The 27,319-nt window shown below is 33.4% G+C and overlaps 4 protein-coding genes across 4 annotated transcripts; all 4 read right to left on the bottom strand.

Annotated features, from left to right (window-relative positions):
• Positions 1-1,451: 1,451 nt before the first annotated feature.
• Positions 1,452-2,396, bottom strand: LOC146925863 (uncharacterized). Its single transcript, XM_085702944.1, has one exon. The coding sequence runs from the start codon at positions 2,355-2,357 to the stop codon at positions 1,452-1,454; it is 906 nt and encodes a 301-aa protein (XP_085559070.1). The 5' UTR covers positions 2,358-2,396.
• Positions 2,397-6,389: 3,993 nt separating this feature from the next.
• Positions 6,390-14,203, bottom strand: LOC146925862 (uncharacterized). Its single transcript, XM_085702902.1, has 5 exons — positions 14,197-14,203; positions 12,772-13,441; positions 12,596-12,675; positions 8,555-8,662; positions 6,390-6,925 (listed from the first exon to the last, which is right to left on the bottom strand). The coding sequence occupies exons 1-5, from the start codon at positions 14,201-14,203 to the stop codon at positions 6,390-6,392; spliced, it is 1,401 nt and encodes a 466-aa protein (XP_085559028.1).
• A 3,376-nt stretch (positions 14,204-17,579) lies between these two features.
• Positions 17,580-21,225, bottom strand: LOC146925861 (uncharacterized). Its single transcript, XM_085702859.1, has 2 exons — positions 19,492-21,225; positions 17,580-17,849 (listed from the first exon to the last, which is right to left on the bottom strand). The coding sequence occupies exon 1, from the start codon at positions 21,223-21,225 to the stop codon at positions 19,531-19,533; it is 1,695 nt and encodes a 564-aa protein (XP_085558985.1). The 3' UTR covers positions 17,580-17,849; positions 19,492-19,530.
• Positions 21,226-22,636: 1,411 nt separating this feature from the next.
• On the bottom strand, positions 22,637-24,746 carry LOC146925860 (F-box/LRR-repeat protein 14-like). Its single transcript, XM_085758294.1, has 2 exons — positions 23,794-24,746; positions 22,637-22,883 (listed from the first exon to the last, which is right to left on the bottom strand). The coding sequence occupies exon 1, from the start codon at positions 24,744-24,746 to the stop codon at positions 23,832-23,834; it is 915 nt and encodes a 304-aa protein (XP_085614420.1). The 3' UTR covers positions 22,637-22,883; positions 23,794-23,831.
• Between the last annotated feature and the right edge of the window lie 2,573 nt (positions 24,747-27,319).

The raw sequence follows: 27,319 nt of genomic DNA, 5'->3' as shown, positions 1-27,319 counted from the left end.
ATGAAACATTTTTGAAAGAGAATACTTATGAAACATATTGAGTACCAAAATTTAATGTTAGCTTATTCTAATTATTTGACACGTCATCAAAATTATATCTTTTGTGTATTTTGTTTCAACCTTCCCCCATTTCCACTTGTAATATCTAGAGTCTAAATTATATCAATGTGCCTTGTGTCTTTTTTTAACAAAAAATCCCACTAAGAGGGGAGAGAAAAGGTAATTTTGTAACAAAAAATCACTTTTATATAGTAGTTATATATATTTCTTTTTTCCATGGTGTTCCGGGTTCAAACCCCGGACCTATATATTATGCATTGTCCTTACCAACTGAGGTACTTTATATAGTTATATCTAAGCAAACTAGATTATTTTTTAAAAAGATTATTTTTATTACAATTACAATAAACAAACACAAAATAGATTTTGATTTTTGTTATCTAGATCAAATATATTGAACTTAAATCTCAATTGGATACTAGTCATAGCTATTGAATTTGACCTAGTAATCATGTTCAATCTAACATATCGATTCAGAGAAAATTAGTCATTATTTTCAGTCATAAACAAAAGATTAAATCCTATATCAAATTAGTCATAAACGATTGAAAATTAGCTATATAAAAAAATATAACTATATAATTTTCAGTCATAAAAACAATTAGCTATTGAATTTAATCCTATATCAAATTAGTCATAAACTTCAATTCAGTCTATAGTTGTACATTCCTTAAAAAAAAAATCTATAGTAGTACATATTATTTTTTTTGAAACATATATAGTAGTACATATTATGAAAATCCTCCTATAATATGAACAAGACTATGTCAATTGAAAGACACCAAGAATCAGAATAAATCAGCAACAACAAGTGATGATTTATTCTAACATACAATAATAGTACAAATTTCCATTTAGTAGGAGAGATTATATAAAACTAGATTTTGACCATGTATTCAATTATTTTAGTGATTTTTTATATGAAATCCATATTAGTGATTTTTTATATGAAATCCATGTATTCAATTATTTTATAATGCAGAGATAATAGAAGAGAAACTACCTTGTGAAACAACAAATTAATCTCTCGATAACAAACCCTAAACCACAACTAGATTGGCACAATGACTAATAAAGGGTAAACCATCAAATGCATTTTACACCCAAGTAGAATTAAAAATAGACTTCCACTTTTTACAACAGAAAACTCTTGCATAAAGGAAAACAGGTAAAAGATGAAAGATAACTACCAAAAGATAAGTAATTCGAACATCATCACTCACAACGTTGCAAAACCCATGCTACTAATCAGGGATAAAATACATCCTTGTCGCATTAAGAGTTCCATCTCCTTTTAAACAAAAACAAAGTAGTATCTCATAGAAATAAATTTGAAAACAAAAACATCTTACATTTATGAGTTCAAACATCAGTGAAACATTTTTAGAATACTAGTAAACATTACATCCTTGGCGCAATAAGAGTTCCATCTCCTTGTCGCTGAATGGATAACGATGTGGAGTTGTTACATTTTTCAATGATGGCCTTGACAATATCAATGAGGCAAGAACATCACTGTTCACATTAAAACATCTTATCAAATCGATCTCTTGTAGTTGTGCACAGTTCTCTACCACATGCTTAACTCCCTTCTCTGTGACATCATCACAATCGTTTAGTGATAGTTGCAAAATTCCACGACAATTCTTCGAGATTACAAAAAGTGCGTCATCATTAACTCTTGTGCTTGACAATTCCAACACCTTGAGTTTAGGAACTTCAAAGTTTATTGTCATTTTTAAACCAGAACAGCCGCCTAAGTTCAAATGTGTCATCTTACAACATCTCCTTAAAACATGACCAATACCTTCTTCAGATATGTCATCGCAATCATTCAAAGCAAGATCCTCCAAGTTGGGGAAACAATCCGCGATGAGGATCAGGTCAGTGTAATCGATTGCATCAATGTAAGAACATGTTAGATCGGTTAAAGTTGTAATTTTTTGGGAGAAATATCGCAAGCCTTTAGCAGGAATCGTGGGTTGGTCAGATAAATCAAGGGATGTGATTTTCAATGGAAAACGAGAGATTTCACAGAGAAGTGCATCGAGGTTACCATTGTAGGATGAGAGGTCAAGGATGGTGATATTGGTGAACCTATGGAAGAGACGAAAGAGGAGAGGGGGTGTGTGATGATCTTCAACAGAGAGATAGAATCGGAGACGGTTGGTGATGGACAAGAATTGTTTGGAAACGAGGGAGACATATTTGTAGGGGTCTTCCTCATCGGTGTTGTATCCGAGCAATCTTAAGACATGTTCCCAACAATCTTCAGGTAAATAAAATTTTGCAGCCATTGATTTACTTTGAGTTATAATGGAAGAAATCAATTGTTGTTGTTGTTGTTGTGAAGAATCGAAAGAGTTTGTCCTCTTCCTTTTCATATTGAGGACTTCTTAGGGTGTTCCTATTGGAATTGAAGTGAGTCGTATATCTATGAGATTGAAGTCTGCCACTGCTAAATATTTCTTCTACCAGCGATGGTCTGAAATTGAAGTGAATCTTATTTATATATATTTCAAGTTAAAGTTTTGGATTACATTGGAAAGTTGCAATGGTTAAAAGAGACCTATTAGAGAAAAGGTGTAATGCTTTACAATTAAAGCAATATAACCATTCATGAACAAAATCTTTCAAAGGGTTGTTTCCGTTCACAAATGACATAAGTTTCTCTATAAATAGAGACATTTTTGAGGCATAAAAAAGACTGGGATTGAAACAATGACAGAAACATGGCTAATTTATGACGTATAAATAACTATGATTGAAACAATTTTGAAGTGGCACATTAAAGTATTTTTCAAGATCAAACATGTCTACAGAAACTAGATTCATTGACCTTTTGGAATAATAAATGATTTAAAAGTAAATGTGTGGTGGACATTTGTAACCATGTATTGACAATCTGTAGTTGTGTCTTATGTGTTTTTGGTGAAACATTTCGGTAACATTAGAAATAACTTTTTGAATAACTTTTTTATAAAGATAATTATTGTTGTGGATCACTACTAAAACATTTTGAAAAGTTACACAATTAATGTAAATCAATATATTATATGATTGCATGTTGTTTTTATAAAAAAGTAGTCTATATGGATTTTGATGTGCATGCTTTAGTGATATTATTGTTTTGTGTAGTGTTATTTAATTTAGAGGAAATTGCACTCACCTTCCCAAAGTTGATCCATAGACATAGCTATGAAAATACAAAATTTATGTGAATGATTGAATATTCGAAGTTTATAAAAGTTAAAAGAAAATCTTGTAATTATTTGACGAAATGATCGACAAGGAAATAATGTCTTCGGATATGATGTTGATGACAAGAAAATCTTACAATTATTTGCAAATTGATCCCTTATCTAAGTTGTGGTGAATCATATTGGTCATCTCTGTTATAAATCACAGTGGTCCACGACGGCGGAAGTTTCGGTAAGGTGGTGGTTCTTCGACGTGGTGGCTGTTTTTTATTTTTGCTTTGAATATTGACTAAAATATTAAATTATAAATCAATTTAAATATTTTTTTTCCTTATTTTTTTAAGATTTTTTTCCTGTTTTTATTTATATATTAATTTAAATAATTAATTTGTTTCAATTCTTCTTTATTAATTAATCTAATTTTTTGAATAACTTTTTTATACTTTGAAATAACATTAGAAATAATCCACTGGATCTTTAGAATTATTTGAAGGTATCCATTGGATCCATCCATATTTTTAAATAGATGGGGTGAATTGATTTTATAGTGGATGGATATGGGTTTGGTAGATCATATTACTGCCCCTAAAATTTGTTACATCATATTTCTTTAACTCTTTTATTCACTATATATATGCTTCTTCTTGTTCCTGTCTGAGAAAAAAAAAGACATGCTTCTTTTTGGATTGTCTGTAGATTTATGAGTTTAAATAAAAGACACCAACTTAAAAAGTAAAACTCAAGCGTGAAAGGCACCAACTTTGAAGTTTCTGCTCCTCGCAAAGGCCCTGGCAAATTGCGTTTTCCTAGGGCTTCATCGCAATTTCCCACGGAATCCGCCCCTGTTAAATTTCCAGATTTCTTGTAGTCAGTGGTATTGAAATTGGATCGTGGATAATATCGGATCACCAAAAATCCGATATAACAAATAGCGGATAGCAAATCAGGCCAATAGCGGAAGCCACAAAACGGTTAAAAAAAAATTATTATAGCAAAAAAATTAAGCATCCTACACACAAATAAAAGTTACATATATATATAACAGAAATTGAAAATGCAAAAATAAAAGCTACCTAAACAGAAATTAAAAATGACTTGATATAAAACTCAAAATTTCAATAGTTCAAACAACTAGTAAAAGCATGATGCATGATTGGATACATGAAAGCCATAAACAGAAATTAAAAGTGACTTAAAACTAAAGTAATGAGATGAGACAATGAATATAATGCAAGGCAGACACCCAAGACTTGAGATGAGACAAGTGAAGTACCAGACAAGTTTTTGGTTACCATGAAACAACATGAGAAACAAAGTTAGATCCAACAAATTCTGATATAACTGCCTTTCAAATTCTTTGACATCGAACACTAGATTTTGAGCAGCCCATTAAATGAACAAGGTTGCACCAACTTAAACCAGAAGCATTTTTAAACATCACTACAGGCAAGCACTGAAAAACAAAGATAATAGCTGAATGAGAGACCCCGATAATCACAAGCAGAATAATCCAACAACAACAAAGTCAGAATATTAAGAACAACACAAAGTAGACCAAATTAATCCAAGGTCATGCACACAAATTGATACTTTTGTCTCATATATGGTATCCATGAATTCAAGTTTTTTAATAAAAATAATGCTATATACTGCGAATAAAACTATCGAGACTACATAGCGAAGAAGGTAATTGGCCAACAAAAAAAATCCACCCTCATGTTTTCTACAAAATCAAAAATTTAGTGACGTCGGTAGCTTTGCCTTGTGAAACAATTACAAGGACAAGAGTTCTCAAAAACCAATAATAGAAGAGAAACTGCCTTGTGAAACCGCTGTTTTTATAAAATGCTTTGTTCACGTATCCCATTTCTTTAATACAAGATACTCATAAAAAATCCCAACAGCACAATTGCAAAGGGACTACACTATCATGTGCTAGACACCCAAACTGTCAAACCAAATACAAGAACAAGAGTTCTCAAAAACGGATAGCTTAGGGATCCATATTGAATACTCCTAACACTAATGCATCTGCAGGTGATGCAAAAACCAACCAGCATGCACACCACCACTAATTTCTCGATAACAAACTCTAAACCACAACAAGCCATCTTTAAATAAAACACCACGAATATTCCTGCTGCATTATAAAAAAGACGGTAGAAAACATATAATCACATGTGCTTTCTTGCAACGTTTAAGACACTCCCCGATGACCAAATAGAGTTATTAAACACTCAAATCAAAGTAGAAAAGAAACAGTATTTAGGCAATAACTTCATACCAAGCACAGAAAGAAATAGAAAGTTTCTGGTTTGGCATGGTATGACATTAACACAACCACTTATTTTCATCAAAGATGTAGGTATCAGTAGAAAGATGATAATTTTCCATAAAACTTTTAGCACGACGAACAATAAATGGCAAACCATCAATTTATTTTAACACCACTTTTAAAAACTGAAAACTCTCTTGCATATAGGAAAACGGGTAAATAAACCCTTAGTCTTAAGTGGAATATATACTCCACATATTATATTATGATGCAAACCGAAATTCCACATATCTCTCAATCCTCACTCCCCGTACCACTACAACAGAATACCCTTACACACGTCATCTCCATCTACCACATGAGCATAATGGCAGCCGATGTACTAAGCCCGCTTGACCATGCACTCACATTTGGATCCTTACATATTATGACCAAGCAAAAGTAGGAACGGAAAGTACATAAGATCATTATTATAAGTTTTGATCAAAAAAGATAACATAAGTTAGTTTTTGAAAGTTCGTATGACCTATTGAAAACTCATAAATGTGAGCGCAGAGATAAATGTGATACAAAAGTATGCAAACCAAAATCAAAGCTACTAATGAGGCAAAGTGATGAAAAAGAATACAAGTTAAAACTGCAACTAATATAACACTCAACCTCTTGCTTTACCTATGGAATTATCGTGCACAAACCAATGAGTAAATACACATTTGCAAGTTTACAATTAAAAACAGAGCAATATCTCATAGAAGTAAATTGGAAAAGAAACTTACATTCCAGGGTTCAAACTACAACAAAGCACTTTTAGAATACTAGCAAACGCTGCATCCTTGACGTGATAAGAGTTCCATCTAACTATCGCTGAAACGATAACCACCTGGGATTCTCATCTTTCTCAATGATGGCCTTGAAAATATCAATGAGGCAAGAACAACACCACGCACTTTAGGACCATATTTCAAATTGATCTCTCTTAGTTGTGTGCATTTTTCTAGCACATGCTTCACTTCCTTCTCTGTGACAACAAAACACCATTCCAGTAAGAGTTGCAAAAGCCCACGACAACACTTTGAGATTACACACAGTGTTTTATCGTCAACATTTGTATGTGACAAGTCCAACACTTCAAGTTGGGGAACTTCAAAGTTCATTCCACGCAGCCTCACTCTTAAACAGCCGGTTAAGTTCATATCCCTAATGTCAGAACATGTCCCTAAAACTTGAAAAATTCCATCTTCAGATATGGCAGAGCAATAACTCAAATTAAGCAATTGCAAATTGGGGAAAGCGGTAGCAAGCATTTTGATGCTTTCATCTTCTAACCATGGATTCCAAGTCAAATGGAGAAACTTTAATTGAGGGATGACAGCAAAGGAATTAGAATTGCCTACACTATTATTTTTTTATTTGTTTCACTCTAATGGGAGAGGCGATGGAGGAAATCCAACATAATCTGAACCTGCAGCAGGAAGTTTGACGTAGGTGAGGTTAGGGAATCTATTGAAGAGTCGACCAAGGCAAAGGCGGGTTGGGTTCCAGATAGCTATTGAGAATCAAAGACGGTTGGTAATTGAGAGGAACTGCTTTGAAATGGCAGAGAAAAACTTTAAGGAGCTGTCGTTGTGGTTGTTCCCCGTTGTTGAGGAATCTGACGACACATTCCCAACACTCATCAGGTAAATATGTTCCAATGACTACAATTGATTTTGTTTGAGAAAGTGATAATTGTTGTAGTTGTTCAGAATTGAGAGAGTTTTTTGTCTTCTTCCTTTTCATATTGAATACGCGATTTGTATAGGGTTTAGAACTTGGGGGGGTTAGGTTTAGGAAGAAAGCTTAACAAATTCTGTTTATTATATGTTGGATTATTTGTACCATGAGGAAAATTTGTTTTTATCAATAAAGTACTGTGATAATTTGATAATGGGCTCTTTCAAATCAAAATTCATTTTTACCAATCAACAAACTTTAAAAAAAATCTCACAATTTTTTTTTAAAAAAATAAATTAAAATCAACATCTATTCTCTACTCACGGAAACTTTTTTTTTTTTGACGGAATACTTATGTAACTTATTAACTTCCAAAATTCATGGTTATCCTTGTCCTCGTGAACTTAGTTCAGTTGGTATGGACGATTTATAGTACATGCAAGATCCGAGTTCAAACCTCGGCTACCACCAAAAAATTCAATGTTACCCCATTATATAATTATTTGACAAGTCATTATTCAAAAACAATTATTTGACGACATACGCCATTCTAAATATTTGACATGTCATTATTCAAAAAAATTATTTGACACATCATCAAAATTACATCTTTTGGTTTTTTTTTCCAACCTACCCCTATTTTCAGTTCTAAATACTCCCTCCGTTTCTAAATATAAACAAAATTGACTTTTTAAGTTCATTCAATTAATAATGTATGTAGTCTATAATATGAATCACATACATCATTAATTGAATGAACCTAAAAAGTCTATTTTGCTTATTTAGTAAAGGAGGAAGTATCTAGAGTCTAAATTATGTCTTTTTGTGTCTCGTGTCTTTTTGTAACAAAAATTCCAACTAAGAGGGGAGAGAAAACAACCGGGCAAAAAATTGAGGTAATTTTGTAACAAAAAATCTCTTTTATATAGTTATATCTTTTTTTTTGTAGTGTTACAATGTAACGAAGCAAAAAGAAAAAGAAAAAAGAAGGAGAGTCGAAATTAAGTTTCAAGCTTATCTATTAGGATGAGAGATTCTACGCCAGGCAGAGGACAATTCCAGTGAGCAGAGCACCTTGCATGTGATCCTTCCTTAGCCATAAAATCTGCACACATATTTTGTTCCTAAGAACATGCACCAATGTTGTATTTTCATTTCCATGTAAACCATCTCTAATATGAAGGATGTTAGTAACATACGTGTGCAAGGTATGATCACGACTAGCAATAATCAGGTTAACTACTTCCAAACAATCACTCTCACATATAATGTTGACATAACCTTTTTTTACTACAAAAGTCAAGACCTATCTGGATAACATGTAACTCAGCTAATAACGCATCACCTCCAGCTTCATAGTGAGAAAAATCAGTTATCCAATCTCCATCGTGGTTTCGAACAACACCACCAGTACCTAAACAACCAAAATCTTCTTGAAAGCTACCATCAATATTGAGTTTGAGTGTACCTTCCGAAGGGGGGATCTAATCAGTTAAGAGGCGTGATGAGTGTGGGTCCAAACCAAGATTGGGATAGTAAGAAATGCATTCATCATATAAAAAAAATGTCTTTCGTACCACATCTTGAATACACCAATGTTGATCCTAAAAAACAGTATTGTTTCTCCAACACCAAGCGTACCATACTCCTGTTACAAACAAAATAGAGGAAGTGATGGGTCAATATTTAGTAGTTTTAATATAATATTTGATTCCGTTTTATTTAGGTTTAAGTTAATTTTATTTAAATATTATTTCCTTTTAGAACTATTTTACTTCAATTGCAAATTATTATATTTCAGGAACGAATATTTGATAGATTGAGTCTTGGAGAAAAAGAAAGAGGATTATAAAATGATTCGGGATGAAAATACGAAATATGGGACAAAAATATGTCACTCCCAAAGTCAAAGAAGAGGCACGGCCTGTGCCACAAGCAGCACGGCCGTGCCAAGCTTCAGGATACTCTTTTGCTGCTTTTGCTTCAGAAACAAGATACCTATTTTGACCTAAAAGCTCGTGGTTTCTTGTGTAACATTCTAGTGATTAGTTGCTTAGGTTTTAAGTCGACATAAGACTATAAATAGAGTAGCTAGCTATCATAACAAATCATCTTTTGTTCTTGGAATTCAATAAGTGACAATTGTCTTTCTTAATAAAAGTTCTTTCTTTTACTTTCTTGTTATTTTATTTATGTTCTTCTTCTTCTCTATGTCTACGATGAACATGAGTGAGTAGATTCTTCTTGTCTTGGGATTGTTGGATAAGTCTAATAACATAATCCTAATCAAACCAAGCCTTAAACCCTAATTTTATGTAACCCTAATTATCAAGCTCATGAAGCGAAAGTGGAGGGTTAATAATTGTTAATTCATCATCCCAGATATCAATTCATCAAGCGAAAGTGGAAGTTTTGATATTGTGAAACATGAAAATAGTCTAGCAAACCTTGAGACATATAAAGTTTCGAACTTCAAGGATTCTAATAGCAATCAACCATGAAAATAGGCGTGGTTGCTAGAGGAACACACTCACTGAGACAAAAAAAAACTGTGATAGGCTAAAGAGAAACTTGTCTTTAGAAATTAGGTCTAACATAAGGTTCTAGGTTTAAAGGTTTGGTTTGTGAAGGGTTTGTCACCATGATGGACCAATAATCCCAAGGCTCTCTTTTTATTATTATATTTTCTTTCAACCGTTTGAAAACCCCAACTTTGCAATTTAACCTCTTCTAATCATCAACTAAAGTTAATTGAATTGAACAACTCTCTGTCGGAACGATACTCTATTTTTGCTACTTTGGTAGAACCGTGCACTTGTGGTTTTATCCCATCAGGAAGTACCCTTTGTCATCTCATGAAGCCAAACATTGACCTCAAATTCAGGTAAAAAAGTATTATAACGCTTGATATTCAAGCGGAGCCAAAGCTCTTTAGAGTGCAGGCAATCACATTAACAGTGAAGAGTATCCTCTATGGGTGAAGATAAACGGGTGTAGCTTGGAGAAGCTACCATGTTGCAATGATGCCGACGGTCATTAATAGGGAGAGCATTACTAAAACAAAGCCATAGAAAGTGTTGGAGTTTTGCTGGTACGTTAAGGCGCCAAAACCAATTCATGTTACAATTCACATTCCAATCTTTATTTTGTTGAAGAAGCCAATAATATCCACTTGAGCAAGTATATTCACCTTTCTTTGCATACTAAATTATTTTTTTATAAAAAATTATTTTTATTACAATTACAATAAACAACACACAAAATAGATTTTTTTTTATTTATAAAATCACAAAAAAAATAATCTTCAAATTATTGAAGTCAAAATCACATGTATTTTAATCCGTAACAAACGAACCCTATAAGGCCTTTAAGAAACAAAATCTTTTTTTACCTATAGACAGATCTCTATTTTGTTAAAAAAAAAAACTCTATATATTTTTAAAAAAAAAATCAGCATCTACTTTAGGACCTCATGGTGGCTGTCTACCAAATCATAGTTGGTCCTATTTTATATTTTGTTACCTTATTTTAATTTAGTAAATTGTCCTTTTGAAATTTAATTTATAAGTCCTTTTGGTTTGATAGGTGGTTAGGAGATGTGCCTTTTTGTCATGGTTTTAGACGGGCTGTTTGATCTAGCTAGCAAATCATAGTTGGTCCTATTTTATATTTTGTTACCTTATTTTAATTTAGTAAATTGCCCTTTTGACATGAGTAAGGACAATTTAATTCTAATTTAGTAAATTGTCCTGACTCATGTCAATAGGACAATTTGTTCTTATAAATTAAAATTAAATTGTCCTTTTAATTTAGTAACATAACATTAATCGGTTGTTAGGTTGTGACTCATAAATTAAATTTCAAGTAAAAAGTTTAACGGTTATAAACTCACTTAAGAGATTATGGGTATAGTAACCCTAAAACAGAACTCTGAGTCTAATGATTGATCACAATTATTTTGCTAATTTGTTGTAACACTAAAAGTATAATTATAGAGGATTGGTGCAATTTACCAAATAAAAAGAAACAAAGAAGTCGAAAGTCTTGATCATATTTTCTAAAAATTCTTTACCACTTTCTATCAATATTTCCTTTCCCGGATTCAAATACTAGTTCATAACACACACAAAAAACAAAGAGTGCTAGGAGTTAAAAGTACAAAATATGAAATGCACTCAACGTAAAAAGGCTTTAGAAAAACAATAAAATAGCCAAAAGAAACTTCAAACTGTATCAGAAACCAAATTAGAATCAACAAAACCAAACCAAACTAACATGTTTCATTCCCTTTTGGTCCTTCAAATGTCTTCCACCGGTATTTGAATCAATGTCCTATGTCAAATGAGTCATAAATTTCAATTCAATCTATAATACGTAGTACATATTATGAAAAACCTCCTATAACATACAATAATAATATGAACAAGACTATATATGTCAATTGAGAGACACCAATAATCAGAATAAATCTGCAAAAAGTGATGATTTAGTCTAACAAACAATAATAGTACAAATTTCAATTCAGTTCATAGGAGAGATTATATAAAACTAGAGTTTGACCAATCCATATTATGAACAAGATTGCACCAACTTAAATCAGAAGCATCTTTAAACATCCTTACTACCATGCAATGAGCAACGAAAATAATAGCTTAAATGAGAGAACCCAACAATCACAAATCAAGTCGTCAGAACCAGAATAACCGAACAACCCAATAATAGCTAACATATTAGTGATTTTTTATATGAAATCCATGTATTCAATTATTTTCTAATGAAGAGATAATAGAAGAGAAACTACCTTGTGAAACAACAAATTAATTTCTCGATAACAAACTCTAAACCACAACTAGATTGGCACAATGACTAATAAAGGGTAAACCATCAAATGCATTTTACACCCAAGTAGAATTAAAAACAGTCTTCCACTTTGTAAGACAGAAAACTCTCTTGCATAAAGGAAAACAGGTAAATTTAATCCACATGTTATTTTATGATGTGAACTCCAAATTCCATAGTAGGAAATAAGAAAGAGTATATTATTTTTGTAAGTAAAAGATAACTAGAAAAAGATGAAAATCCTAACGCACACAGACCCAAGAGATGATATAATTCAAACATCATCACTCACAAAGTTGCAAAACCCATGCTACTAATGAGGGATGCAGTAAAGTAAGTATGAAACAAGACAAAGTGGTGAAATACATCCTCTTCGCAATAAGAGTTTCATCTCCTTGTAAGCAAAAACAAGGTAGTATCACATAGAAGTAAATTTTAAAACAGAAACATCTTACATTTAAGAGTTCAAACATCTGTGAAGCATTTTTAGAATACTAGTAAACATTACATCCTTGGTGCAATAAGAGTTCCATCTGCTTGTCGCTGAAACGATAACGATCTGGAGTTGTTACATTTTTCAATGACGACCTTGACAATATCAATTAGACAAGAACATCACTGTTCACATTACTGCAATTTCCCAAATTGATCTCTTGTAGTTGTGCACAGTTCTCTACCACATGCCTTACTCCCTTCTCAGTGACATCATGACAATTTTCCAGTAATAGTTCCAAAATTCCATGACCATTCTTTGAGATTACAAAGAGTGCGTCATCGTTGACACTTGTCATTGACAAATCCAACACCTTGAGTTTAGGAACTTCAAAGTGTATCATAATTTTCAAATTAGAACATCCGGCTAAGTCCAAATATGTCATCTTACAACATCTCCTTAAAACATGATCAATACCTTCTTCAGATATGTCCTCGCAATCATACAATGCAAGATGCTCCAAGTTGGGGAAACAATCCGCGATGAGGATCAGGTCAGTGTAATCGATTACATCAATGTTAGAACATGTTAGAGAGGTTAAAGTTGTAATTTTTTGGGAGAAATATCGCAAGCCTTCAGCAGGAATCGTGGGTTGGTCAAAGAAATAAAGGGATGTGATTTTCAATGGAAATTGAGCAATTTTACGAAGAAGCGCGTTGAGGTTACCATTGTAGAATGAGAGGTCAAGGTCGGTGATGGTGAACCTATGGAAGAGACGACGGAGGAGAGAGGGTGTGTGATGAACTTCTGCAGAGAGATAGCATCGGAGACGATTGGTGATGGATAAGAATTGTTTGGAAACGAGGGAGACATATTTGTACGGGTCTTCCTCATCGTCTCTAAGTGGTGTCTCTGAGCAATCTTAAGACATGTTCCCAACAATCATCTGGTAAATAAAATTTTGCAGCCATTGATTTACTTCTAGTTATAATGGAAGAAATCGATTGTTGTTGGTTTGAAGATTGAAAAGATTTTGTTCTCTTCCTTTTCATCTTGAGGACTTCTATCGTATTTCTACAACTGCAACCGCTGCTAAATCTTCTACCAGCGATGATTTGAAACTGAGGGTTTAGGTTTTATTTATATATGTTTCATGTTTCTAGGTCTCCACACTTTTTCGGAATTCTTAACTCAAGCTTTTTCTATTCTTGTACCCAAACAAAAATATACGGTCCTTGAAAAAAACAATCTTGTACCCAAACAAAAATATACGGTCCTTGAAAAAACAATACACGGTGTTTTCCAATTTTATATTTTTTTTAAATAAAAGCACTTTTTCTATACTTGTACCCAAACAAAAATATACGGTCCTTAAAAAAAAAAATACACGGTGTTTTCCAACTTTATATTTTTTTTTAAATAAAAGCACTTTTTCTATTCTTGTACCCAAACAAATATATACGGTCCTTGAAAAAAAAAATTACACGGTGTTTTCCAACTTTATATTTTTTTTTTTGAGTAATGCTTGATGGTACGGGAAAAAACCCAACGAATTTTGACGAAAGCCACCCTTGTATTTTTTTATTTTTTTTGAAGCAGCCACACCCTTGTATTTGGCTAACTAGAAGTGTTGCATTCTAATTTTTTTATTATTAAAAAAATAAATTATCTCCAACCATCCATGTATTCCGGCAAGTGGGAGTTATGTGATTACTTTTCTATTGAAACAATGCAACTTAAATGCTTCAATTTCTCATTCGTTGATTTTCGTACATGCATGTTCCGTACCATATAGCATTACTCTCTTTTTTTAAATAAAAACTTTTAGTCATTAAGATAATATTTTATGAATTTAAATTTAGTTTTGAGGAATGAATTTAATTTTTGTATGTCAATTGGGTATAAAAAATTTACACTTCTAGCTAGCTAGGCTACATTGATAACAAAAAAGTGTATAAATAAATTTAAAATCCACAAGGTCTAACCCTACTAGCAATGGCAAAATTGCTTTGGTTGGATCCTTTCACTCGGATTGAATCCGGACTTTTTTTTTTAAACAATAAAATTTATTAGATAATGAGAGAAGTACATGAAGTACTTAACCCACAATTCAGAAAAAGTACAAGGATTACTCGCCCCGAAAAAGGAAAAAAACACACCCAACATCTAGAGTTAAGACAAAGTAGAGGTTTCAAAAACCATTCGTAATACAAACAGAGACCCCATAATTTTTTTAGCAATAAACCATCTCCAAGAGATGACTTTGATGGATTCTACAATCTCCACCGGCTCTCAAGTTTTTGAAGAAAAAATAACCCCATTCGGAGCTTCCCAGATTTTCCAAATTATTGTATGCCAAATGAGGGCAAGCCCTTCTCGATGTTTTTTGCCCAAAGAAGATGATGATACATATTCAAGGAGTGAAACAATATTACCAGGTAAAATCACCTCTGTTCTAATCCAAATATCATGCCAAAAGACCGTAGTTTCTCCATTACCAATTCTTTTCTTCGCAAACTCCCAAAACCAATCTTGGACGTTTTCCAACTCCTTTCCTAAGGCACATAGATCCTTCCACCAAAGGGACGTATGTTTGAAATTATCTCTAGAGAGAAAATTTGAAGGATAATCACAATTTCCGGCATATTCGAACCCTGGACCTCATTGTTACATGTTTATGTTTCAGTTGTGTTTACTACTTCGTCTAAATACAACAATAAAAATATATAATATTTTTCCATTTTTCCATCATTCTTTCTGTAATTTTAATTTAAATAAATAAAGTAGTGGTAACCTATTGACAAACTTTGAGTTTTTTGGTGCATGTTGCACTAAAATTTGACGAATAGTTTGCTTGACATGAGAGGACATTTTTTCAAAGGTAAAATTCAGTGTCACTCTCATATACTTCAATTGTTTGAAGTAGAAGCTCTAAGCCTTCTATCCAAGATTCAATTGCCTTCCAACATATGACTTCTTGCTTATATAGGCATCTTTTTTACCTCTAAGTATTACCTTTTTTCAAAAATCAAAAGGCCTATTGAAAATGTTTCAGAAGTACCCAACAGATAAATGTTTCAAAAATCAAATAGCCAACTGAAACTTCAAACAACATGAGAAGCCAAGTTAGATCCAACAAATGCAGATTTTAGTTTCCTGCCATATTTCCCTGATGCATCCTGACTCACAGTTCAACAAAACCACATCACAGTTGAAAATGTTTTCCAACAGATTGTGAATCACTGACATCCAAGGAGTCATAAATTTCTTCAATTTAGCGCCTGGGACAGATTATGAAAAACATCTAATAACATGCTATATGATATGAACAAGACCGCACTAATTTAGATCAGCAACATCTTTAAACATTAGCACCAACTGATAAAATAAATGACGACAAGAATAGTGAAATGAGAGACTCCAAGAATCATCAGAATCAACCAACTGAAAATAAACGACGACAAAAATAATAAAATTAGCATATAAACATAGTAATTTATCGGAAACCAAATTACAACTTCAGCAGAGGAGTTTCAGAATACTAGTATAAAGAAGGGTTCTTTCTCTCCGTCGCTGCAACGATAATGAGGTGGAACAATTATCTTATCAATGTTGGTAATGAAAATATCATTGAGGCAACAACATTAGGATGCACGTTATAACAACGTTGGTTTTGGGAATGCTAGTTTAACATGCCTTGTAACAGTTGCAATAGCCCATGACAACTTAATGAGATCACATTACATCATCAACCCTTGTATGTGAAGTGTTCAACACCTCTAGTTTGGGAGCTTCAAAGTTCCATTATTGAACAGTGAGACAAATTCAAATGTCTAATCTTAGAACATCTTAAATATCGACAAATACCTTCTTCAGATGTGTTATTGCAATAGCTCAAATCAAGTAGTTGAAAATTGGGAAAAATGGAAGAAAATATTTTGATGCTTTCATCTCTTAACCAATAAGTGAGCCAAATGAAGAGACTTTAAGTGAGGGATTACAACAAAATCCATCAAAGAATTAGAATTTTGTACACTTTTTTCCCACGTACCTGTGTCTTCAATTCTAATCTCATTAAGTGAAGGGCAGTTCCTAAGGAGTGTTAACAAGGTTGCACATTTGTCGGACTTGCAATAATTGGTAAAGGATAAAGCACGAAACTCAAAAGAGTCAGCAGAATGACTATGGTAACAATCATCTCCAACAAAAAAAAACACTATGGCAACGTTTCATCCTATCCTTGAGTCTAACTAAAATACGACATAATTGAGACCCGATTCTATCATCTAGAGCTGTTAAATGGGCTGGCACGAGTACATAAATGAGCTACATTGATCCTACCCATATTCTTGGGTCACCTTTAATGAGCCCGACCCATTATTTTTTTATGCAACTAAAATAACAGGTTCCATGAGTTCTCACTGACGCCAATCATGCCATATCGAAATCAAGTTTGGGCATATCATAAACATGTTCCGAATAGAATATTCTTGACTGTCACGGAGGAGGAAATTCAATTCAACAAACATGTTCCAAAGAGACTTATATGTGATACGTACATTCCTATAGTGCATCAAAAGAGATATCTTATAGGTTTTTAAGCATTAATTATGTTTGTTCACATTATGTGCAGAATTTTGAAAGGTATAGCTAATTATAAGCTATTTCAGGTTGTGTTCTATGAGATAAGTATGTATACCTATGAGTAAAGTATTGGTTTCACTACTCTTCCTTCACCTCATAACTATGTGACAGAGCATTTTTGCTATCATTAGCACCTCATATCATGAGCGTTGAGCATTTTCTGAAACCAGATCATGATACCCCAGTTTGTAAAATAAGTGTACCCTTTGATTATTGTTTATATCCCTCAAGTTTTATACTGTTGTTTACATTACAACAGACCACTACATCATCATAGACTATTGATGTCAGAAACTTTAAAACTAAGCTAACTCGTAATAAGAGTTGAGTTGAAATGTTAGTCTAAGCAACCGAAAACACTGCAAAGTAGGTATTACCAAAATATAACTTTAGTTATAAAAAACATGAAGAAAAAAAATTGGATTTTATAGTTTGAAAATAAACCTATAGATCAGGGAAGGCATAGTCATAACAAAAATGGACTTTATAGTTTGAAAATAAAGACAGCATGTCTTCAGCGCAGTCATTTCTTAATCCTTTTAATTCGATGAACATTTCTTGCCCTGGTAACCTTTTCTAATCATCTTCTCCGTCGGGACTCTTACTTCTCATCATATTTGGTTCGGCGAATAATTGAACATATCATTTCAAGAGTCAATATGCTTTCCAAATTTCAAGGCATGCACTGCAGGATCAAAAGTAACAGTATCATAATCACAAATTAGAATTAGTTACGACATAATTAGATTGTTGAGGAAACTAAATACATCATTTGACATCACAAATAGAATTGCAGTCCCATTTTTTTTAATAATCTTATTGGTGTCCCAACTAACATAACATCATGCTCTTCAAAAGACCAACATATTTTGCAAATTTATTAGGCAATGCGCAACAGAATTGAAACTATTCTTAAAAGTAAGGTGCAAAACCAGTATATATATTTCATATGGCAAAGGTGCAACCCATCCCAGTTTCTGTCTCAGCATGCTTGAAAGAATCAATTGAAACAGAACACTTAATTGGAACGTTGTCACTATAGTTTCAGATACTGAAGTCGGTACTAAAGTGTATGAACTATAAATCTGTTGTGGTTGCTATTGATCATATCATTCACAATGAAAGGAGCTTAGGACAGAGCTTTATAGAGCAAATATTTTCTTGAACTAAACAACAATGCTGTTGGCATTTCAGAACACAAAAAGTATATTTAAAACTGAACTTTTAAACATGATATATTCAAAAACATGTTAATATAATACACTTTAAACGCTCATGTGCATTCAGCACTACAAAAGGATGCTAATATATTTTATCATTTGTGAATTCAATACTACTCTCAAATCAAAGCATAAAAGAAACAATAGTTAGTCAATAACTTTATAGAATCAATATCAAATAAAGAGTTTCACAACAAGCACAATAAGGAATAAGATGATTTCTCGTTGGCATGGTAAGAAATTAACATAACCTGACTAATTTTCCAAGGAATTGTATTCGCAATGAACAATAAATGGCAAACCATAAGGCGTACATTGGCAAACCATCAATTTTAAGATTAACCGGAGACTTCCGTTATTGAGGCATGTATCCAAACTTCTAATCTTGGTAATCAAAACCATATATGGACATGTGCCTAATCCAAAAGACCTTAAAAACTAGCCTACCATAAAACCGGTAAGAAAGCCAACCGAGCAAAGCGGTGGAAAGAGACGGTTGGGCTGGTTTCAGCAGTTAGACCACGTATTTTTTTTCGTTTTTATGAGATCTCAGTTTTAAATACATTTTTTTACGAAAGATAACGTGAAAAAGATGTTGTTTTGGGCTGACCATGATCCGTCTTTTGATGCTTGAACCGGTGAGCACACGAGTTCAATGGTTGATTTGGTTTTTATTACCTCACTTCTAGTCTTGCATAATGCATACGTAATAAGATCCATACACCAAGGTAATATTGGGGCAAGGGAACATCAGGAAAAATATCTTGTAACTGTTTATCAGTTTTATTCAAAAACAAATAACATAAATTTGGGTTGAGTTAATATTTGACCTTTGTAAACTATAAAAATCAACAACAGAGAATAGTGTGCTATGAAAAGTGAAACAATCATAATTCCTAGTGATATAGTTCAAGGGAAACAAACAAAAATAATGCAATTCAAAACGGTGTAAAACACTTAACAGGTTGCATTGAAATGTATATAAAAATCTTACCGTACACAAATACTAGGCAATTATGATGCACAGAGTGATAAGCAAATACAAGAAATTTAAGCTGACATCTTCAACAACAACAAAAAAAATGTCGAAGTCCATGACATACTTACTTTTAATAATTCAAACTTTAGCAGAGCACTCCCAACATACTAGCAAACAAGGCATCCATGATGCAAGAAGAGTTTCCGCTTGGTGTCACAAGATGGAGCCATTATCTTTCTCAGTGACGGCCTTTTAAACACCATTGAGTCGACAACATAATCAAGCACTAAACAACAACCCTGCAAATTTATCTCTCTCAATTGTTTGCAGTTTTCTACAACTTGCATCACTCCCTTCCCTGTCACATTATAGCAATGTCCTAAGTCAAGATGAAGTAACCCAAAGCAACTCGTTGAGATCATGCAGAGTGATTTGTCATCAATTCTAGTATGCGACAAGTTCAACACCACCAGCGTTAAAACTTTAAGGTTCATTATAAGTTGCTTCAGTCTTGAACAGTGGGATAAGTTCAAATGCCTGATCTTACTACTTTTCCTTAAAACCTGACCAATACCTTCTGTAGATATTCCATACAAATAGCTCAAATCTAAGAGTTGTAAATTTGGGAAAACGGAAGCAAACATATTGACGTCTTCATCCCTCAAGTATGGGTTTTTAGCTAAACCGAGAGACTTCAATTGAGGGTATACATCAAAATCCATCAAGGTATACGAGTTCTCTATGCTCATTTTCCCAATAGATGTGTATTCCATTTTGACGTCACTTAGTTTAGCACAATTCTTAAGGAGTGCAAACAAGGCTAAATGTGTGAGTCTATCACATTTACTAATGTTTATAGACAACAAATCACCAAGAAATGAAGACAACTCAATAACATGCAAATCATTCATAAACTTAGCATTTTGAAGATCCAAATATTGAATAAATTGACACTTTGACAGTAAGTTAAAGATTCCAACATAAGTATAGCCAAAGCATCCCTGGAGGAAGAGTTTCCTAATAGGAAGACCTTTCTCTGCAACAGATGAAAGCAATTCATCTGGGATAAACGAATATGATAAATCAAGACAAGTTAAGCCCATCAAATTGACCAGCGACTCAATAAAGATCTTGAGATTTCCATACGTCATTCTAGTTATGGAGATAGACCTCAAACCGGGTCTCTCACGAATAGCAGAAGCAATGTCATTTTCGGTTAAATTGTAAGTGTTCAACATCACAATCTCTTGAAGAAATACACAATTTTTACACAAGTGCAAAAGCAACGAGCCATTTGCATAGTGATGACCAGAGAGATTAAGCTTGTGGAGCTTAGGAAGCTCCAAAAGCATAGCTTTTGCTGCAAAATTGCCATCTTTTTTAGGGTTACTAAGGTCAAGTTCTTCAAGGAAAGGGAAACACTTCGATATCATAACCATGTCCTTTTTTCTTATAAAATCAAAATTGGAAAATGTGAGAGAGGTCACAGTTGTAATATATTTGGACAAAACTCGTAACCCCTCTGCGGGAATTTTGGGTTGGTTGGAGAATTTCAGGGATTTGAGTTTCAATGGGCAAGTGGAGATTTGGCAGAGAAGAGAGTTGAGGTCACCGGAGAAGTGCGTGAAATGGAGGGAGGTGAGGTTTGGGAACCTGTCAAATAGGCGAGGGAGGAATCGGAGGGTTTCATCAGAGATTGTGAGAGAAAATCGAAGACGGTTAGTGATAGAGAGGAACTGTTTTGAGACAGCAGAGAGAGGTTCAAGGTAGCGGTGGTTGTCGTGGATGAGAAATTGGAATATTGATTCCCAACACTCGACTGGTAATTGTAAATCAGTGATTGTTTCTGTGTGAGAAACCATTTTTTGTGAAGATTTGAGTGAATTTCTCCCCCTCTTCATTGTTGATCGATGAGAAATCTCTGAAGAAATGTGTTTGAAAGGCTTTAGGTTAGGTTTTGTATGATGCAATGTAATCAAAGCTGTAACATGTGAGTATCTTTTGTGTGACATTATTACAACCTTTTTTTTTTTTACAATTATCACAGCCGTTTAAACTATCGAGGTAATCTTCTATTAGCAATGATATGAGATACGCTTATGTTTAAAAAAATCATTTTGGACCCAAGATCACTTAGATGAGATGATAACAAATCTCTTCCAATTTACTAGAGATCATGAGTTTTAATTCAGTGTTGAACATACAACAATGGTAAATCTATTGAGGGAGATCTTTGTCATCATTTACGGTTCTACTTGCCTTGTGGAATTAATTCTGCAGTTTCGGGCAAAGGATACATGATTCACAAAAAAAATTGGAAAAGGATAGCTCCTTGTGTCGGTGTTGAGTTTTTTTTAGTTATTATTGATTGAGCAGTCTTATTTTGTTGATTTTTTAACACTGCCCTCCTTGTGTCGTGCCTCATGCCTGTAGGATGGCCACATGCATCTCTTAAGTTATCAGTGATTTGTTTATTTCCTTATTAATTTGATGAAACTTGGTTCATCGTACCATTTCAAAATTCTTACCAATGGTATCTGCTCTGCCATTTTCAGCTAACTACTAGGCCATATGTTTTGTAAGTTGATTTTCTAAGTCCTCAAACTACCATTAAAAGAGGTGAAGATAGATAAATTGGGAAATATTCTACTTAGTTGACTGTGGTAAGAAACACAATAGGCCTATAATGAGAATGAGTATACTTTTGCTTTTCTCTTTAGTCACATTAAACTCTTAGAAGATTATTTATACGGGCAAGCTTATTGGTTTATTCACACCGAAGGCAATGATCTTTTCGTTAAAATGAGTTGTCAAACATTAAACATATACGCTTCTCTTAAGAAATATTTGAAATTTCAAACCGTGATTTGTCACATTGTAAAGGACTAATCTCTGCGGCCAGATCTAAACTCAATTTCTATATGTTGTACAGTTCTAATATTTGATTTTTATGTGAAATATTTTGCCCTCAGAGACAGATGTTTATGAAAAAATTTGTAGTTTCAACAGCGCATTCTTTCCAACGAGTCTTCAAATTTAATCCACAAATCTTCCTCCATTGCCTAATTATTAAGTTATAATATTGTCATTAATATAAGTTAATATATTCAGAATTTCCACCTTAATTGCTCATCTGAACTAGCAAAAAGTGAATATCATAGCTTAGCATAACCTTTAATAAATAATAATGTATCTTTTCAGTATTAGAATAACCATGTATCCTAGATAAGCAAACACAGAACTTGGTAAGTAGGAAAATGGTAATCAAAGGTTAATCGGGTCAAACAATAGTATTGATTCACATGAATGATAAATAGGATGGATGGAATGTAATTTGTTATAATACATATAGCTTTTAGGAAACCTTTAGTAAGTCTTCTCTTGCTTCATGATTAGAACTTTGGCTACAACCTTGCGAGTAAAACGCTTGTATGTGTAAAAAGAAACTGGGAAGTATTCAGAATGACTTATCTCTTCAAGACAGATGTTGAGCAAATTAATTATATGCTTTTAAACATTCCTGCAAGAAAACAAAGGGTTTTATGAAAAAACTAACCAACAGAAGAAAAGAAAAACAATTGAACAAAAAATAGAGTTTGATATAGAAAAGTGAAGGTAAAAAACAATACTAAAAGTGAAGGTCAAAGAGGTAAATAATTTCTGCTATTGTCATAACATTGATGAAGGTGAAATGGAATGCGATTCAAATCCATTTTAAAAGCTTAACTTCTCAATCAATGATATTATCACAAAGTTGTCGGATTCGGACACTGTAGGAAAGGGTTACTCTGGAATTGTTTATCGTGTATAGACTCCAACAGAATATGTTATTGAAGTAAAGAAGCTATGGTCAATAAAGGATGGAGAGACACCAAAGAGAGATATATTTATATAAGAAGTTCAGACCCTTGGATCAATAAGGCATAAAAATATAGTGAGCCTTTAAAGTGCCTTAAGGATACATAGCTCCTGGTGACTATAGATGCTTTTGAAATTCTAAAAAAACCATTTCATTTTGGCAAAATCTCAGTTTATCCGAACTTTTGAAGTGTCTTACACTTTAGACATTCTTTTACCGAATTTGCTAGTAGTCTCTATAATACTTTTCTGATACCATCAACTGATATATGCCAAAACATGTTATCACATATCAGACCAATAATATTTTGTCAGGTCTCTAACACAATGGAAGGGATAATCAATAATTCAATTTGTAGAATAAGATTAACACCAAACCATAGCCAATATTCACAACGTACATGTCCAGTCAAAACAGAAATCAAGTTTGACAGTTAAATTGTTATCTTTCCGATGCAAACCAACAAAGAAGATCATATCATGCTCAGTTGGATGAGCGTACAGATTTGTAAATTTATTTACAAGAAGAAAAGGTGATTTCTCAAACAAGTAAATCTAAACAGAAATCTTACATTAAGAGATCAAACATCAGCAGAGTAATTTCAGAATACTAGTAAATGAGGCATATTTGCTGCTTGAAGAATTCTCTCTCTGTGTCACTGAAATGACGAAGACTTGGAACAATTATCTCTCTCAATGATGGTCTTGATAATAGCATCGAGGCAACAAAGCTAGCATGAACTTCACAACAACCCCTCAAATTAATCTCTCTCAGTTGTGTGCAGTTTTCTATCACATAGTTCACTCCCCTCTCTGTGACATAACAACTATGCAATAACAGTTGCAAAAGCCCGCGACAACTCTTTGAGATCATATAGAGTGCTTCATCATCAACACTTGTATGTGACAAATTCAACACCTCCAAATTGGGAACTTCAAAGTTCATTCCACTCAGTTTTATTTCATAACAGTTGGCTATGTTCAAATGCCTAAGTTTACAACATCTCCATAAAACCTGAAGAATACCTTCTTCAGATTCGTATGAGCAATAACTTAAATCAAGCAGCTGCAAATTGGGGAAACAGTCGGCGATGAGGCACATGTCAGCGCTACGGAGAGAATCAACTCTGGAACAAGTGACAGAAGTCAAAGTTGTAAGGTTCAATGGGAAATGAGAGATTTGGCAGAGAAGCTTGTTGAGATCACGATAGTACCACGTGAGATCGAGGGACGTGAGGTTGGTGAACCTTTGGAAGAGACGGTGGAGGAAAGGGCGTGATCCATTATAGATAGTAAGAGAGAGATTGAGACTGTTGGTAATGGAGAGGAATTGTTTAGAGACCATAGAGAGAGAATTCAAGTAGCTACGGTTTTTGAATTTACATTTGTCGTTGATGACGAATTTGAAGACAGATTCCCAGCAGTCATCAGTTAAGTAAAATTTTACTTCAGCAGCAGCAGCCCGTGTTTTGCTTCTTGTTGTTATGGAAGAAGAATTAGGAGAGATTGTTCTCTTCCTCTTCATGTTGAAGTGAATTGCCGCTAAGGATTTAGGTTAATTTAGAAAACCTAGTTTGTTTGTTAGTGGACTGGACTCTTCCATTGAGGCAATGATCCACGTTTATCTATGTAATTGCACGAGTTTTTTATTTTTTTTAGGTCAAGTGCACTTAATTTGCTTTATATATTGAGTCCAGCTAACTGGTGCCCCGGACACTGGTTAAGCATACCATAAAAGAGAATTATTACCATAAAAGGAAACTGATTTTGACTTTATTATAAATTAATTACACAATTTCAATGCATTAACTACTATATAGTTTCCTTTATCGTATCCTTAACCAGTGCCCCGGGGGCACCGGTTAGCATTTCCCTTATATATAAGATCTTTTGTAATAGTATATGTATATCTATTTTTATTTTATATTATATATAAACAAAAAAATAATGCATAGCTCAGTTGGTAGGACAATGAATTATTATATGCAGGGGTCGGGGTTCGAACCCCAGACACCCCACTTATTCACCTTATATCGTGAATAATTTTAGCCAATAGGCTACCTTATGGTGAATAATTTTAGCCAATAGGCTACCTGATAAAAATTAGTCAATAGGCTACCTGACAAAAAAAAAAAATATGAGGAGTATCGCTAGTTTCGTTAAAAAAGATAAAAATTTGTATGAATGAGGAACATATGTTGGAAACTAAAGGTCGAAAGTGCAGGGAAACTATCCACGCTTATTCTTAAGAGAATAGAGTGTAACATCCAGTATAATGTTTATCACACTGCAGTATTGATTGTAATCTAGCCTGAGAATGTTGTTTACAGAGGGGTAAGGTGGTAATTTCTGCATAAGTATATAAGTCTAAGAACACACTCATCTCTGATTCTTTTCTCATTTTTCTCACTCACCAACATTGTTATCAAAAACACGACTTAAGTCCCAAAACCCTGGTTTTTACGACTTTGCGTAGCTTCAACGACTCAAATCCATAGCAAAGTCCCAAAAATAGGCATAATCCTATCAAAGTCGCACAAAAACGCACAAAATCGTGAAATCCATTCAAAATCGCAGGATTTTGATGGATTTTGTTCATTTTTTTGATAAGGGTCAATTTTTGATCCGGTTCGTAAATTGACCCGATTTGAATCCATGACCCGTTCTATAAATACCCAAAAGGCAAAATTTTTTCATTCTTTCACTTCCCCCACATTTATGTATATGTATTTTGTGGATTTTGAACTTTAGTCATTTATGACTATATGCAATATATAACATATATTTAACATTATTTTTGTTTTGGTAGAATCCTCGATTTTGATTGCAATTTTACAAGTCCTGACTTTGCTATCCTATATCGATTCTACAAAAGTCCTTGAGTAAAATCCTTCGATTTTGATTGCGATTTTACGAGTCTCGATTTTGCTACTCCCTTTCGACTTGAAGTAAAGTCCCGATTTTGATAACCTTGCTCACCAAGCTGAAATAAAACTACCTCCTACACTCTTCTCGCTCAGCCACTCTCCTCTCTCCTTAAATCCACCATTTCTCATCCTTAATCCAACCAAACTCAACATGCAAACATTCCCAATTAATCCTTCATAACGACTCATATATGTGTATGTGTATATTTATATGTATGTATGTATAGTCAGATAAGTTGTGGCTCATAAAAGCTCCAGATTATTAGATAGGTCAGCCCTTCAGGGAACCTTTATGACGACAAGAGGAGTCTGGTCCTAGCCCTCAAATAGGGAATTTAGCCGGTTAACAAAGGAATGTGTCTGGAATTTAGCCGGTTATCTAATATCCTTTATAAGTTCATCTGTTATCAAATAGTTTAACCTCTATCAACCACTTTTTACTAAATTGACACATAATTTAGTTTGAGCATTTGATATGATAAAATAACATTTGATAATTTTTAGGCTAAAGTGCACTTTTCACCCCCTATGTTTCAAAATGTTATGATTTTGGTCCCCTATTAAAAAAGATGAAAATTTTGCCCTCTGTTTTGGGACATGTAGCATCTTCCCAGCAGCTTTGCAAAATTTTGTAAAATTACGGGGTACAATTTTATTTTTTTAATAGGGGTCAAAATCGCAACATTTTGAAACTTAGGGGGCGAAAAGTGCACTTTAGCCTAATTTTTATAGAATGATAAATGATAATGTGACACATAAACATCTCCAATAAGACGAGAGTACTCATAATCAAATTTAAAACACTTTGAACTGAAGAAATTTAGACAGTGGAACTGTGGAAGAATGCATATAGTGCCAATTAAAACAAACCTTAGAGTTTCTCACCTTTAAAAGTTGGAATATTGCAGATAGTGGAAATGTGGAAGAATGCATATCAATTGGAAAAATTGGAGTTCAGAATGCAAAACAACAAGTTCAAGCATAGGCTAATAATCTGCCACTTGTAAGGACAACTGAAAATCAGGGTGAAAGTACATAAGCTTAAGAAAAAATTATTATAACTTATCTCCATTGGTTATTTATTTCACTTCATTCAGCAAGAACTTGTCTCCATATAACACCCAATTTCTTGCATTACACAATAACTTAAAACAAACATCTTGCACTGATG

Source organism: Medicago sativa, chromosome 4, assembly GCF_051527215.1.
Source record: "Medicago sativa cultivar Bolivia chromosome 4, Bolivia_mono, whole genome shotgun sequence".
NCBI lineage: Eukaryota > Viridiplantae > Streptophyta > Magnoliopsida > Fabales > Fabaceae > Medicago > Medicago sativa.
The sequence above is the reverse complement of the archived record's forward strand: the minus strand, read 5'-3'. Positions and strand labels throughout refer to the sequence as shown.